Consider the following 17,335-nt stretch of genomic DNA (forward strand, 5'->3'; position numbering starts at 1 on the left):
GTTCACTGAATCACTGCAGCTGGCTTAAGTTAGTAACACGGTTTGTTCAGTGAACCTGGCTTCCCCATGGACTTTGCTTGTCAGAAGGCGGGTCACATGACCCCGGGAAATTGCAACCGTCATAAATGTGAGTCAGTTGCCAAGTGTTCGAATTTTGATCACCGGGACCAGGGGGATGCTGCAACCGCCGTTAAGTGTGAAAAACAGCCATAAGTCAGTGCCTCTGTAGCTTTGAACGGTCAGTAAACGAATGGCTGTAAGTCAAGGACTACTTATAAGGCCACTGATTCAAGTGTCCTGCAGGTTTTTCTCCAAGATTTCCAGTATATTTAAAATCTGGTGTCAAGTTTGGTATCCAAGGAAGAAAACCGCTTTGGGTCGGTAATGAATCCATACAGATCGAGATGCCACCAAATCTAGAGAACTGTCCCTGCTACTCATATTGCAAAAAAACGCCCAATATTTCCAGGCGCGACGTGTTCAGCATCTCAAACCTAATAACTTTCCGCTTCCTCCAAAGCTTCTCTTTGCGCTGCTACCTGACTTACTGAAACGAAGGAGGCCTGGAATCTCCGATGCCTCCGGTTCGCTCGATGGAAGGTGGCAGTTCCGGCTGGCTTTCGGCACAAACGGACCCAGCATCCGAATGAGATCCCTCAGCGGACACCAGCTGGAAGGAGAAAGGTTTACAGGAGAGATAAGCCAACTGGGAGAGGTAAGAATTTTTTTCTTTTGGAAGTGAAGGCAAGGTTCTTGCAAAATATCACTGATACACTGATGATGTTACCTAGTTGGGTAATGAAACATCTGTGAGGAAACAACCAAAGCACCAAGGACCCCACAGTCCTCCTCCTCCTCCCCCCTTCTAGCCCTGATGATGTTACCTAGTTGGCTCATGGACCATCTGCGAGGAACCACTAAGCTCAGAGAGCACCAAGGCCCCACAGTCCTCCTTCTTCTCCTCCTCTTCCTTCTCCTCCTCCTTCTTCTCTTCATCCTCCTCCTTCTCCTCCTCTTCCTCCTCCTCCTCCCCACTTCTAGCCCTGATGATGTTACCTAGTTGGCTCATGGACCATCTGTGAGGAACCACCAAGCTCAGAGAGCACCAAGGCCCCACAGTCCTCCTCCTTCTCCTCCTCTTCCTCCTCCTCCTCCTCCCCCCTTCTAGCCCTGATGATGTTACCTAGTTGGCTCATGGAACATCTGCAAGGAAGCCATCAAGCTCAGAGAGCAACAAGGGCCTCTCCTTTCAACCCTGAGCTACAAATACTCTCTTCTATAAATAACAGAAACAAATAAAATACCTGGGGTGGAAAATTACCTGCACCTTCCTACGCAAGCTCTATAAAAATCATCCGTGCCGTGGCATCGCACGGATACCCACTAAGCTCCCCATTGAGGAATACCAAGTAATCCCAAGCAGAGTGAAAGTGAGTTTGGGGATCCCTGGCCCAAACTCACTTTTAACAACTACCTTGCTTAGCAACAGAAATTTTGGTTTTCAGTTGTGGCCGTACGTCGAGGACTACCTGTATGATGTGGTAAACAGCCCAGGGTCATGTAGGTCAGGGGTCTCCAAGCTTGGCAACTTTAAGACTTGTGGACTTCAACTCCCACAGTTCAGCTTTGCTGACTGAAGAAATCTGGGAGTTGGAGTCCACAAGTCTTAAAGTTGCCAAGCTTGGAGACCCCTGATCTAGGTGAAATGGGCAGTGTAGAAATTTAATAAATAAATAAATCCCTCACCCCACATCTTCAATAGAGGAACCTCTAGGTCAGAGAAAGATGCTGTTGTGCCTCGTCCTCCTCAGCCGGCCCCTCCCGTCTCCTCCCGGGCCTGTTATCAGACTCCGAGTCTGATAATGAAGATGAACGGCCTGTCATGCCTCCAGCATGCCCGGAGAGGAGTCAAGGAGTGAAAACAGAAACCCAATACAGCTCACTCATACAGTGTGTGTTCCTTCGACGCAGCCGTCAGAGCAGGAAGTCAGCCAAGTGGTGCAATTACCCGGACCTGCTCCCTCCGACCTCTCCCTTTCCCAGATGCCGACAGTAGACACAGCTGAAGACAATTCAGAGTGGGAGGATCCTCGCTTCCGGAGATCTGAGAGGTGACGCCAGCAGAAGGAAGGGAGGGGCAGGCCTGGATAAATGCTGAGTCATGGAGCCACGCCCCAAAGCCTATATAGAAGACCTGCTTTTGGCATTCCAACCTTGAGTCAAGCAAAGTCTCAACTAGTTTGCTGCTATTGCTGAAGTCACAACTTGGACTCCTGCCTGCCCTGAGAAACCTGGAAGGAATTTGGCAAAGCTGCAGAGGCTTCGTTGCCACGCTTGATACGGACTTCCTAGACCCGATCGTCGGTGGGGGAGGGGGACACAACAGAAGCCCTGTGAATGAGGCGCACTGAATGGGATCAGAGCATGAGAAGAGTACAGAGATACTGCGTCAAAAATGCCACTTACCCACGACACCACTCGCCCATTGAAGCAGGGAAGTTTTGCATTGTCGTCCGAAATTTCCTCTTTCACCACGCTGTGTTTTTTTTAAAAAAAAAAAGAGAAAGCAAAATGACGTTATATTGTGCATAGTATTGTTAGGACCTTCAGAAGCGGAATATCCTGTGAGTAAGTAACACTATGGATACAAATTGTGGAAACCTTTTTGGGAAAGTGTATTTTCTAAAACTAGCTAATAAGACTTACCAGTCTGAGCCTCTGTGGCTCAGACTGGTAAGACAGTCTGTTATTAACAGCAGCTGCTTGCAATTACTGCAGGTTCAAGCCCCACCAGGCCCAAGGTTGACTCAGCCTTCCATCCTTTATAACAGGTGTCAAACTTGGTCCTTTGACTTGGACTTCAACTCCCAGAGTTCCTCAGCCAGCTTTGCTGGCTGAGGGACTCTGGGAGTTGGAGTCCACAAGTCTTAAAGGGACCAAGTTTGGACACCCCTGCTTTATAAGGTAGGTAAAATGAGGACCCAGATTGTTGGGGGCAATAAGTTGACTTTGTATATAATATACAAATGGATGAAGACTATTGCTTAACACAATGTAAGCCGCCCTGAGTCTTCGGAGAAGGCCAGGATATAAATGCAAATTTTTTAAAAAAATAACAACCCTTTTTTTTTTTTGCAGTAGTACTATAAAACTATATATCAATGGAAATATAATTTAATCAAGAACGTAATCCAATAACTTTTAGGAAGGATTTGATATTAGAATAGCAGGTACAGTTTAAAGAAGAAAAGTGAAACACATAGAAAAAGCGAGATAAACAAAAATTATCGCCATAGAAAAAAAATGAGATCTACAAAAATTATCAGGTCAGTTAATATTTAGGTGGGTAACCCTTAGCATGAATGATGGCCTTACGTCTTCCCATGGGGTGAACCAAGTCTTTTTAGTTCTGCAGCTGTTATCGTGAAACCAAGATTGAATGATGGCTTCTATTAACTGGGTTTAATTGCTGGGTGGCTTCTGACTAACAATATTCTCTAGTTGGCTCAATAGATTTTCAATTGGGTTAAGGTCTGGGCTATTCCCAGGCCATTCCAGCAGTGGAATAGGATTATCTTGAAACTCCCCAAAAAAGTGGTTTTATTAGTCATCAAACCTCAAAAATACACTTTTCCCAAAAGGGTTCCACAATTTTGGCCACTCCTGTAATATTCCATTCACATCCTATGGATAATTCTTAACAGGAGGGATGGATAAATGCAGAGGAGTTGTATTCTTCAGGGCCTGTTGAAAGGCAGAGAAGAGCAATTAAGATGATTAAAGAAGACCTGCAAACTAAAGCATAGCAAGAATATAGGAAGATGGTTGTAGGAATTGGGTAGGGCTAGTTTAGAGAAAAGAAGGATTGAGGTGACATGATAGCATATTCCAGTATTCCAGTATCTGAGAGGTCGCCACAAAAAAAAAAGAGAGAGAACAACGAATGGAAACTAATTAGAATAGAATAGAATAGAATTTTTTTATTGGCCAAGTGTGATTGGATACACAAGGAATTTGTCTTGGTGCATATGCTCTCAGTGTGCATAAAAGAAAAGATACGTTCATCAAGGTACAACATTTACAACACAATGATGGTCAATATATCAATATAAATCATAAGGATTACCAGCAACAAAGTTACAGTCATACAGTCATAAGTGGAAAGAGATTGGTGATGGGAACGATGAGAAGATTAATAGTAGTGCAGATTTAGTCAATAGTTTGACAGTGTTAAGGGAATTATTTGTTTAGCAGAGTGATGGCCTTCGGGAAAAAATTGTTCTTGTGTCTAGTTGTTCTGGTGTGCAGTGCTCTATAGCGCTCTATAGCGTTGTTTTGAGATTAAAGAGAGAAGCAACCTAGAATGAAAGAGAAACTTCCTAACTGCGAGGACAATTAATCAATGGAACAGCTTGCCACCAGAAAGTTGTGGGCGCTCCATCACTGGAAGTTTTTAAGCTGCTAGAAGACCTCTAAGGTCCCTTACAGCTCTATTCTGATTCTCTCTCTCTCTCTCTCTCTCTCTCTCTCAACATATCTGACATATTCTATGGTGCCTACAATATTCTTCAACATATAGAGAAAGACTTCATGCTGGCGAGAGAAAATGGTCTCAGCGTGGCCCAATGCTTGGCAAATGTCATTTAGTTTCAATCTCATTTATTTGGCATACTTCTTTACGCGCTATGTTTTTTACAATGACCTATTTTATACCCATTTTATTTGAATTTGTAAGTCCTTTCTGACTCGAATAAAGAAAAGAAGTTTTTCTATTTTATTTTAGGTCACTAATCTCCAGAGGTGGAAAAGTAAAGGCGCTTTTTCATGTCAAACTCAGTGTTTAGGGACAATTTATGAATTATTGCTGGTAGCATTACTGAAGTGGTGTGCCTTTTAAAAAAAAAATTAAATGTCTTTTTCTGGAACGTTTTTCACCTCTCCAGTTTAGCCTGGGATTCTCTCAAATAAACCTATTTATCTTTTGAAATACATCAAAGTCAGCAGGGCAACAGCTAGCTAATACATATAGACAGAAAAGAAAAGAGATCAACTGAAAAAGTAATAAAAATTGCATTAAAGGTTCCCCTCGCACATATGTGCTACTCGTTCCTGACTCTAGGGGGCGGTGCTCATCTCCGTTTCAAAGCCGAAGAGCCAGCGCTGTCCGAAGACGTCTCCGTGGTCTTGCGGCCGGCATGACTCAACGCCAAAGGCGCACGGAACGCTGTTACCTTCCCACCAAAGGTGGTCCCTATTTTTTCTACTTGCATTTTTTACATGCTTTCAAACTGCTAGGTTGGCAGAAGCTGGGACAAGTCACGGGAGCTCACCCCGTTACATGGCACCAGGGATTCGAACCGCTGAACCGCCGACCTTTCGATCGACAAGCTCAGCCTCTTAGCCACTGAGCTACCACGGCCCCGTTTAAAAAATGCATTAGCTATCTCTAGTTGAGCGAACCCAGTCAGCCCCATTACAAAACTATCCAACCTCCACGGGTTACACAAGGGGTCTTTGAATGTGAGAGACAGAAGGCCCTTTGAAGAATTAGAGGAGAAGCGGCTTGACAATTGAGAAGAGGGTCTCCATTAGCTTCCTTGCCTCCATCTAAATCCACACACACACACACACACACACACACACACACACACACACACACACACACAGCAACCCACTTCGACTTTTGTTAAGGAAGACTGTCAAATTGGGCCCGGCTCTGACTTCAACAGGCAAATTCTGCAGCCGCTGCCAAAACGGAGTTTTTGAGGCTTTGAGGAATGTGCTTTGCAAGCAGAAAAAGCTCATTCCTGCAAGAACCTCAGCTCAGCAAGAGGACAAGGAAGGAGGAGGGGAAAAGCGGGGGGGGGGGGGGAAGGCGGGGGAGGGCCCTGGGCATTTTCTTCTCCCGCACACCTAGGAGGATCCGCCAGCAAATAGTTACCAAATCCACAACTCCCGACATTCCCAAACGATTGCCAAACTAATGGAAACGGAAACGGTAATTCAGAATATATATTTTTTTATACTCTGCCCTCTACGGGACAGCTGTCAACTTGCTGAAAGGTAGTCCTCGACTTACAACCGTTTGTCTAGTGACTGTTCAAAGTTATGACGGGGCTGGAAAACAAGGGATTTGTGACCAGTTTTCACACTTACGGTAGCTGCAACACCCACCCACCCCGCCAGACATGGGATCAAAATCTAGACGCTTGGCAGTGTCCTGGGGTCATGTGATCATCCCCTCTAGCGACTTTCCGGGTCAATGGAGCCAAGTCAAACAGGGAAACCAGATTCCCTTAACGACAGTTTGTCTAATTTAACAACTACCGTGATTCGCTTAACAACTGTGGCGAGAAAGGCCGTAAAACGGGGCAAACTCGCTTAACAAGTGTTTCACTTGGCAACCGAAATTTGGAGCTCAACTGTCGTCGTAAGTCGAGGACTACCTGAATCTGCGTAATTTTTTTTTCCCCAATACGATGCTTGGGCTGCCTTTCCCCAAAATCAAATACGACAACTCTGGCTGGCTTCCAAGCTACTTTCTTCTTTTTGAAAACATCAAAGGAAAAGCATCCCATCTTTGTGCAGAAAAAATGAGCTCCGATTTATTTTCCGATCCCGTTAAACCAGCTAACCTTTTCTCTTTGACCTCAGTGAGATGACTTAGCGGGAAAACAAGAAAAATTTAAGACAAGCTAGGCCAGAAGTATGGCAACTTTAGGGCCTGTGGACTTCAACTCCCAAAATTCCTGAACCATGCTGGCTCTGGAATTCTGGGAGTTGAAGTCCATAAGTCCTAAAGTTGCCTTAATTATCCACCAATCGGCTAGCATATTCCTGGTATGGCATGACGGCCATTTTAGAGCAGGGGTCTCCAACCTTGTCCACTTTAAGACTTGTGGACTTCAACTCCCAGAATTCCTCAGCCAGCTTTGCTGGCTGAGGAATTCTGGGAGTTGAAGTTCACAAGTCTTAAAGTGGACAAGGTTGGAGACCCCTGTTTTAAAGGATGCTGTTTTCCCCAAAATGCAAGAGAGGGCATTATCTCACAACCCTCTTTTTCCCAATACAGATGGTCCTCAACTTACAATCATTTAGTGACCGTTCAAACTTACAACGGCACTGAAAAAAAAGTGACTTACGACCATTTTTCACATTTATAACCATTGTGCATCCGCCCGCCCCCATGGTCACGTGATCAAAATTTGGGCGCTTGGCGACTGGGGCACATGTTTACAATGTGTCCCAAGGTTACGTGGTTTACCTCTTGCGACTCTCTGACAAGCAATGTTAATGGGGAAGCCAGATTCACTTAACAACCGTGTTACTAACTTAACCGTGACAGCGATTCACTTAGCAACAGTAAAAAGGGGCAAAGGAGAGACGGTAAAAGGGAGCAAAATTCACTTAACTGCCTTGCTTAGCAACCGGAAATTCGAGCTCAATTGTGGAGGTAAACTCGAGGACTACCTGTACTTACACAGCCCACCTGGTTAAGCCAGAAAAGCCATGGTTAGTTCTTAAGGTGAAACCCCAGAAGCAGAGATGGTATTCAGCTGGTTTGCCTGAACCGGTAGCGGAAATCATTAGTTGGCCCGCTCACCCACCCCAGCTCTATGCCATCCTATTTTGGCACATTTTTGAGGCCGGGTACAACGCGGAAGGCGCGCGCACCAGCAAAGCACACGCACTGAAGGCTGGGCCCATGTGTGGACACGCGTGCGCACATTGTTGTGTCTGCGCCTCCCGAGCCGGGCCCCCTGCCAGAAAGTGACTTGGAAAGTGAGGGGGAAGGGCCATCAGGACTTACCTCAGGAGCACCGGCTTCCCTGGCTCAGCTCCAGGAGCCAGAGGCAGGCCAGGTGGAGGAGATAACGAGGCCTCCATCCCCTGACTCTTCCCCCCCCACCCAGGCCACGCCTCGAGACCCAGCTGATGGCAATCAGGCCTGGCTGGACCCTAGGTTTCGTAGGCAGGAGAGGCGGGAACAACAGAAGCAGGCGTGGGGCAGGCCTAGGAAGTGCTGAGTCATGGAGCCACACCCCACAGGATATAAAGGCAGCAAGAGCTGCTGTGTGCCTCTTCGTAGCAGTTATAACTAAGAGCTGAAGTACTGTTTGTTCCTGGGTGATTCATCGGCGTCGAAGGAGATAAAAGAGACACTTGGCAGAAGTTCGTTATTTTGCTGCCAGAGCTGATAGTGCCGGCTAATTAAGCCATCGCTCGGTGGGAGGCGAGGGGGAACAGAACACACATTTGCGAACCGGTAGGGAAAGTAAATCAATACCACCCCTTCCCAGAAGGATATGCCAAGACTGTAAGGAGAGACTGTGAGGTTGGGGGGGAAAAAAGCAACCAGAAAGGAAAGCTACAACAAATAACAGTTTCCAAGCTGCCAAGAAAGCTACGTGGATGTCTCCAACTCAACTGAAAGGAAATTTTTATCCTGTTTTCAGACCAGATGATGTGGGGAGTTTCTGGCAAGGAAAAATCTTCACATTCAGCTCACAAAGGAAGATATCCAAACAAACACCCATAAGAGATCTGGTTCCCGCTTAACATCATGCTCTCTTCTGTTGCATTTGTAGACAAATCAGACAACACAACCGAGGGTTGTTTGGTTTGCAATGAAATGAAAAAACACACACAAAAATCCTATTTCACACTTAAGAAGAGCCACCAGTTGGTTTAAACCGCACCACTTCGGGAGAACCGGCTGTTCACTTTCTGAGCAGTTTGGTGAACTGGTTGTTGGAAGAAATCATTTAAGGCAGAGAACCAGTGGTGGGATTCAAATTATTTATGAAATAATGACATTATGACCTCTATAACTGTCTGGTTCGGTTCTGCAACCCAACAAGAAAAACACAGACTTCAGAGGATAATTAGAACTGCAGAAAAAATAATTGCTACCAACTTGCCTTCCATTGAGGATCTGTATACTGCACGAATCAAGAAGAGGGCCGTGAAAATATTTGCAGATCCCTCGCATCCTGGACATAAACTGTTTCAACTCCTACCCTCAAAACGACGCTATAGAGCACTGCACACCAGAACAACTAGACACAAGAACAGCTTTTTCCCGAAGGCCATCACTCTGCTAAACAAATAATTCCCTCAACACTGTCAGACTATTTACTGAATCTGCACTACTATTAATCGTTTCATAGTTCCCATCACCAATCTCTTTCCATTTATGACTGTATGACTATAACTTGTTGCTGGCAATCCTTATGATTTATATTGATATATTGATCATCAATTGTGTTGTAAATGTTGTACCTTGCTGAACGTATCTTTTCTTTTATGTACACTGAGAGCATATGCACCAAGACAAATTCCTTGTGTGTCCAATCACACTTGGCCAATAAAAATTCTATTCTATTCTATTCTATTAATGAAATGTCTACAAGAAAGCAACCAAGCCCAAAGAGCCTGACTAGGTGGCTCAAGTGGCTAAGACACTGAGCTTGTCGATCACAAAGGTCGGCAGTTTGGTGGATCAAACCCATAGTACAGGTCACTTTGCTTTTCTGTGCTCCCCCTGGTTACATTTTTTTTTCAACCGAGGGCTCTCTTAAAATATCCTAGGGCCACCGTGGGGCGGGGAAGGGCAGATGCCCTCCAGTTGAGAACTATAGAAAGTCCTCGACATACAATCACAAATTCAGCCCAACATTTCCACTGTTAAGCAAGGCAGTTGCTAAGTGAGTTTAACCCCATTCTATAACCTTTTCTTCTCACAGTTGTTCAGTGAACCATTGCAGCTGTTAAGTTAATAAGGCGGTTGCTAAGTGAGTCAATTCCCATTGACTTTGCTTGTCAGAGGGTTGCAAAAGGGGATCACATAACCCCGGGACACTGCAACCGTCGTAACTATGGATCAGTCGCCAAGCACAGAGGTGGGCTTAATTTAACAACCGGTTCGCCCAGAATCGAAAATGTGAGTGTGAGCGTGCACACACTCACTTTGCACACACATACGCACGTGCTGTGCGCACGTGCATGTTGCGTCAAAAACACGACAATTGTATAAGATGGGATAGCTTTGCTCGCACGCGCTGTCGTGTCCCACTCCTCCGCTGACGGCCGGGTCAGGGAAATCCGAATCAGGCGTGCCTCTGCAGCTCTGCCAAAGTCCTAGCAAAGTCCTCAAGGCAGGCAGGAGACCAGAAAGTGACTTCAGCAAGATATGTTTAGACTTTGCCTGACTCAGAGAATGCCAGAAAGCAGGTCCTTTATATAGGCCATGGGGTGTGGCTCCATGACTCAGCATTTATCCAGGCCTGCCCCTCCCTTCCTTCTGTTGCCTCCGCCTATCAAGTCTTCTGACGCGAGGATCACTCCAGTCGGCAGCTGTTGGTAATTGACCTCCCTCAGGCTCACATGCTGTGGAGGAGGGGGAGGGGTCTAGTTGCTCCGTTTGCCTGGGCATGGAGCCAGAGCTGGGGGCTGGAGATACTTCCTCCTCTTCAGCCTGTCTGGGCATAGAGCTAGGGCTGGGGCCGGGAGGCATACTAGGACATTCCTCAGTGTTCGGAAGCAGATAAGAACACCCCGGCTGAGGTGAGATTGGACGAGACACAACAAGCGCGTCTTATGCACAAAAACACAGCAATTGTATAAGATGGGATAGCGCTGGGGTGGGTGGGCTGGCTCACCCGGTTCATCCGAACCGGTTCATCCGAACCGGCCCGAACCGGCTGAATTCCATCCCTGGCCAAGCATCTGAATTTTAATCATGGGGCCATGGCGTCATGTGAGAAATGGTAATCGGGTGACATGTAAAATTTGTTACTACTGGTTCTGTGGGTGTGGCTTGTTGGGGGGAGTGTAATATGACTGGGTGGGCGTGGCCAACTTTTAAAAAAAAAACTTTTAAAGCATTTTTTCTACAACCTTTTCGGCCGAAGAGGTTGTAAAAAAAATACTTTTAAAAGGTTCTGGCAATCAGGAAACTCAGCTGGGATTGCCAGAGGAGCCTTTTAAAAGCTTTTTTTTTTTTTACAACCTCTTCGGACGAAGAGGTTTTAGAAAAATGTTTTTAAAGGGTTCTAACGATCCCAGCTGAGCCGCGCGATCTTCAGAGGCTTTTTTTTTTAAGTTTCAAAAGCATTTTTTCAGCCGAAGGAAAAAGGCTTTTAAAAGTAAAAAAAGAAAAAAAAAACCTCTGATGATCGCGTGGCTCAGCTGGGGCGGTGGGGGGATTTTTGCTATCAGTTCTCTGAACCACCCACCATCGCTACCGGATCAGGCGGTCCAGTCCAAACCGGGAGCATTTCACCCCTGATGTGAATGGTCACTAAATGAATGATCGTAAGTCAAGGACTACCTGTACTTTCAAACTGCTAAAAAGCTGACATCTATCTGACTTCTGATAAGCCCATTTTCCTCCAGGCTGGGCCAACGGGACATGCTAGTCAAGGGGCCCTAGATCGCTTGACCTTCGGCGTTTTGCGTTTACCAGACAATCGTAGTAGCCCGCTTGCTTATTTTGTCCTTGCTTCTTCTACAAACAGAGAGATTTTGTGTTTTGTGGAATGTAAGTAAAAGGATTAATTAGGCAGCAGTGTTGGAAGGAAGGTGGGGCGGGAAGCTTAGGAACTTGGGAGAGAAGAAGACAGGAAGAAAATTAATTGAGAAAGAAAGCAAGCACAAATAAAACTGGCAAATACTGCAAGAGCGGGGGAGTAAATTGGCAGCCCTGAAAAAGCAGGAAACTATAAACGTATGTCATTGTTGATGTTCTATCTAGCAACAACTTTCATCAACACACCAGTTGTTCACAGAGGGTTGTCAAATACAGTTTTGCTTTGTTCATAATCAACCCTTCCTCGTCTGAGTGGGTGAATAGCAAAACATTATAACCAAAACCATCCCTTCCTCTCCACAAACTTCATAATCAGGAGAGGGGGTGGGTGGGAGAACCCCCAATATGAACAGAGATAAACACAATCTCTCTCGCTTTATCTTTTTTTTGACTGATGAGATTTGCATGATAAATATTTATTTATCCCCGAAGTAAACTCCGAAGAAATTAAGTCCCTAACAGCTCCTGGGTTTTCCGATTGCATTATGCGCTTTGCTTTTAAATCTCAGGGACTTTTAAAGAGTCTGAATGTTATTATCGACTTTTGCAACCGTAGCAAGTTGTTTGTTTGTTTTTTAAGCAGAACAATTTATTTATTTATTTATTTATTTTGTCACAACATCATACAAAAAGATTATATAGTATATACACATATAAACATATATAGGAAGAAGAAAAGAAAAACAATAGGACAGGAACGGTAGGCACGTTTGTGCGCTTATGCACGCCCCTTATGGTCCTCTTAGGAATGGGGTGAGGTCAATAGTAGAAAGTTTTTGGTTAAAGCTTTTGGGATTATGGGAAGAGACCAGAGAGTCAGGTAAAGTATTCCAAGCACTGATGATTCTGTTGCAGAAGTCATATTTTCTGCAATCTAGATTAAAGCGGTTTACATTAAGTTTAAATCTATTGGTTGCCCTTGTATTATTGCAATTAAAGCTGAAGTAGTCTTTGACAGGAAGGACATTACAATAGATGATTCTGTGAGTTAAACTTAGGTCTTGTCGAAGGCGATGGAGTTCAAAGTTTTCTAAGCCTAGGATTTCAAGTCTGGTGGGATAAGGTATTTTGTTGTTTTTCAATTTTTCATTTGTCTTAAGTTTTTTTTTTTAATTGTCTGAGGGGAAAGACACACAGTTTAACTATTAAAAGGCTTAGAGTGATGTGGGTTGAAAACAGTTTATGGTTATTAAAACAGAAAACAAGGTGGTGAGATAAAAAGGCACAAGAATTAATCAATGGAAGGTAAGAATAAAATGGAATGGAATGGAATGGAAACAAGAACTGAACAGAACGACAGAGCTGGAAGGGACACCTTGGAGGTCTTCTAGTCCAACCCCCTGCTTAGGCAGGAAACCCTGTATCGTTTCAGACAAATGGTTATCCAATCTCTTTTTAAGGCCTCAACTTACGATCCATTCCTTTAGGGACCAAAGTTACGACACTGAAAAAAGTGACTTATGACCGCTATTCACACTTACAACCGCTGCAGCATCCTCATGGTTACACGATCAAAATTCAGACGCTTGGCAACTGACTCATATTTTATGACGGTTGCAATATCTCACGTTTGCATCTTTTGCGAATTTCTGACGAGCAATGTCCATGAGAAAGCCAGATTCACTTAACAACCACTTTACTAGCTTAACAACTGCCGTGGTTCACTTAACAACGGTGGCAAGAAAGGTCATAAAATGGGGCAAAACTCACCTAACTATCTCGCTTAGCAATGGAAATGTTGGGCTCAATTGTGGTCGTAAGTGGAGGACTATCTATATTCCAAAAGTTAACTGATAAAGTTCTATCTTTTAGGCCATAAGACCATGCAGACTCATAGAAACACATCATTCTCCAAATCCATTAAAAGCGAATCAACTAATTCCTAGAAAACTTGCAAATTTAATATAATATAATATAACAACAGAGTTGGAAGGGACCTTGGAGGCCTTCTAGTCCAACCCCCTGCCCAGGCAGGAAACCCTACACCATCTCAGTCAGATGGTTATCCAACATTTTCTTAAAAATTTCCAGTGTTGGAGCATTCACAACTTCTGCAGGCAAATCGTTCCACAGATTAATTGTTCTAATTGTCAGGAAATTTCTCCTTAGTTCTAAGTTGCTTCTTTCCTTGATCAGTTTCCAGCCATTGCTTCTTGTTCTACCCTCAGGTGCTTTGGAGAATAGTTTGACTCTCTCTTCTTTGTGGCAACCCCTGAGATATTGGAACACTGCTTTCATGTCTCCCCTAGTCCTTCTTTTTATTAAACTAGACATACCCAGTTCCTGCAACCGTTCTTCATATGTTTTAGCCTCCAGTCCCCTAATCATCTTTGTTGCTCTTCTCTGCACTCTTTCTAGAGTCTCAGCATCTTTTTTTACATCGTGGCGACCAAAACTGGATGGAATATTCCAAGTGTGGCCTTACCACGGCATTATAAAGTGGCACTAATACTTCACGTGATCTTTGCTCTCTGCTACAATCTTTAATTAACAGAACAGAATAACAGAGTTGGAAGGGACCTTGGAGGTCTTCTAGTCCAACCCCCTGCTCAAGCAGGAAACCTTCAGACAAATGGTTGTCCAAACTCTTCTTAAAAACTTTGTGTTGTAGTTCCATTTCATATTCTTTCTCTCCCTCCCAAATAAACACAGATTCTATTATATCCCGGCCATCATTTTCTTTAAAAAAAATATTTGAGAGGATAGGACAAACTGAATCGACAGTATGGATCGAAAAGTATGTGGGAGGATGGTTTAGAACTGAAATTTAATAGTTTAATGGATTGTTTGGATGCTTGCACTGCGTGGGAATTCAAATGGTTTAAATCAAATGCCGCTTCCCTCACTATGCTGTTAGAACTATTTTATGCCTGTAAGGTCTTAGACAAAACATGGTATTGTCTCACTTTTAGAAATAAAGGCATTTCTGATCCACGCAGCATGGAAGCAAAGGAACTTTGGACGGAGTCTTAGTTACACCATTTCTGCTCCAGATGTTTTGCATATTAGATGATGATTTCCTGAGTTTATATTTTACTCTCCGTTCTGCAAGTTATGAAGTCGGTCCCAGACTATTTGAAATTGCACTGTGTTTCCTGGCTTCCAATATTTCACCAAGCGTTGCCCTCATACTTCAAAAGCCTTCAAGGGGCTAGACACCCGGTCGTAAATTTTCCATGCAATTCCACACACTGGACTTGTTCATACTTGCCCTGATTACATGGTAGCCTGGAAGTGCAACAGAAAAGGAAGAACCTGGGTCGACGTGCAGACTTTTTTAAAATAAGGCCTGAGTTCTCATCCATGCTTGGATGACATCGAAGTACATCAACCGTTGGCCAATTACAGAGGATTTTTTTGGATCCATCCAGTAAAGAACAAAAAATATAGATGGAAATTATGAAGACATGCTGGGCTCGGAGGCAAAAACGGGCTGCATCCAGAAGTTTTTGTGGTTTTTTTAATTTGAATTTATATCCCGCCCTTCTCCGAAGACTCAGGGTGGCTTACATTGTGTTAAGCAATAGTCTTCATCCATTTGTATATTATATACAAAGTCAACTTTTATTGCCACCAGTAGCCTCACACCGACCAGTGCGCTCTCACAGAGAGGGCCTCCTCCGGATACCGTCAGCCAAACAATGTCGGCTGGCGACCTCCAGGGGGAGGGCCTTCTCTGTGGGGGCTCCCGCCCTCTGGAACGAGCTGCCTCAGGGCTTCGCCAACTCCCTGACCTCCAGACCTTCCGCCGCGAGCTGAAGACACTGTTGTTTCGACGTGCAGGACTAGCTTGAACATAGTTTTAATCTAGGGTTTTTTTAATTAGGGGTTTTAAACGGGGTTTTAAATTGTATTTAAAATTTTTAGGCCATTATCGAATCAGTTTTTTATATCGTTTTTAATTTGTATTATATGTATTTTGTCTTTTATTGGCTGTGAACTGCCCTGAGTCCTTCGGGAGAAGGGCGGTATACAAATATAATTAATTAATTAATTAATTAATAAAAATTGCCCCCAACAATCTGGGTCCTCATTTTACCTAACTTATAAAGGATGGAAGGCTGAGTCAACCTTGGGCCTGGTGCGACTTGAACTTGCAGTAATTGCAAGCAGCTGTGTTAATAACAGACTGCTTAGTCTGTTGAGCCACCAGAGGCCCCTGTTGTGGAGGAGTCCATCACTGGAGATTTTTAAAGAGACTGCTGAGCCATTTGTTTGAAATAGTATAGTGCCATGATGGCAAACCTATGGCACATGGGCCACAGGTGGCACGCGGAGCCATATCTGCGAGCACGCGAGTTGTTGCCCTAGCTTAGCTCCAGCACGCATACGCGTGCCGGCCAGCTGATTTTCGGCTGGCCCTGCCCATGCCATCCCTCCCCTCCCAGGAGTCTTCATGCAGTCCGTTTTGGATGCAGGGCTCACACAGAGGCTCTGGGAGAGCATTTTCAGCTCTGGGGAGCCTCTGGAGGGTGGGGGAGGCCGTTTTTGCCCTCCCCAGGCTCCAAGAAAGCCTCTGGAGCCTGGATAAGGCAAAAAACGGGCCTATTGGGCCCACCAGAAGTGAGGAAACAGGCCGTTTCTGGCCTCTGGAGGGCCTCGGGGCGGGGGGGAGGCAGGGGAGGCCATTTTCGCTCCAGATGCTTTCTTGGAGCCTGGGGAGGGCAAAAAACGGGCCTACCGGAAGTCTGGAAACAGGCTATTTCCAGCCTCCGAAGTCTTCAGAAAGGCCTGCTAGGGTCAAAATGGCACACGGGAGGGGTCGTACGTGCATGTGTGGGGGAACGCGGGGAGGTCACACGGGTATGCACAGAGAGGCAGGGTGCATAGGGGCATTGAATTATGGGTGTGGGCATGCACCCGCGCTTTCGGCCCCCGAAGAAAAAAAAGGTTCGCCATCACTGGTACAGCGCCTCCTGCTTGTGCATGGGGCCGGACCAGAAGACCTCTAAGGTCCCTTCTAACTCTTATTCTGTCATATGGCTGGAGGATTACCGTAAAGTTCGAAGCTGTAGCCTACAGTGGGAAATCAAAACAATGGCCCCAACCATGACAATAGTGAACCAGCTTCGTATTATTGCCGAGGAAACAGCATGGATGCGTCTACGCAATTACCCAGAGTTGAACTTAACCTAAATTGGCCACATTTTATAAAATACAGAATCCCAAACCATTATTGATCACTGCCCTCAGCTTACAGCCTTCACTTAGGATGGATCTTCATCAAATATGAAAAGTAAGCGAACAGTTACTCTGTTTCTCCGAAAATAAGACATCCCCTAATAAACCCAATCAGGCTTTTGAGAGCATGCGCTAAAATAAACCTCTCTCTGAAAATAAGCCCTCCCCCAAAATGCAGAGGTGAAAATCAGGTAAGACAGCAAGAGGCGCCCCATCTTGCTCCACGCACCCCAAAATAAGATCTCCCCAAAAATAAGGCCAAGCGCTTAGTTCAGGGTTCACAAAAATATAAGACAGGGTCTTATTTTCGGGGAAACACGGTATTATTTATTTATTGGGTGTATACCAACCACACTCTAGCCACTTATTATCAGCTGAGAAGACCAGACCTTGGAAATGGCTGCACCTTCTACCCTGTTTCGCCAAAAATAAGACCCAACCAGAAAATAAGTCCTAGCATGATTTTTCAGGATGCTCGTAATATAAGCCCTACCCCCTAAATAAGCCCCAGTTAAGACTGTCAACCAGATGGGTGCATTTAGTACTGTATTTCACCCAAAATAA

At 44.9% G+C, this 17,335-nt stretch overlaps 1 protein-coding gene across 1 annotated transcript in view; it reads right to left on the minus strand.

Moving 5' to 3' along the window:
• DVL3 (dishevelled segment polarity protein 3) overlaps positions 1-17,335 on the minus strand; it is a 95,966-nt gene that overhangs the window by 45,479 nt on the left and 33,152 nt on the right. Inside the window, exons 2-3 of the mRNA XM_058187755.1 lie at positions 2,467-2,536; positions 549-670 (exon numbers count right to left, since the gene is read on the minus strand). Of these exons, the coding sequence (XP_058043738.1) occupies positions 549-670; positions 2,467-2,536 (192 nt within the window). The remainder of the gene's footprint in view (positions 1-548; positions 671-2,466; positions 2,537-17,335) is intronic.

This window comes from Ahaetulla prasina, chromosome 6, assembly GCF_028640845.1.
Source record: "Ahaetulla prasina isolate Xishuangbanna chromosome 6, ASM2864084v1, whole genome shotgun sequence".
Classification (NCBI taxonomy): domain Eukaryota; kingdom Metazoa; phylum Chordata; class Lepidosauria; order Squamata; family Colubridae; genus Ahaetulla; species Ahaetulla prasina.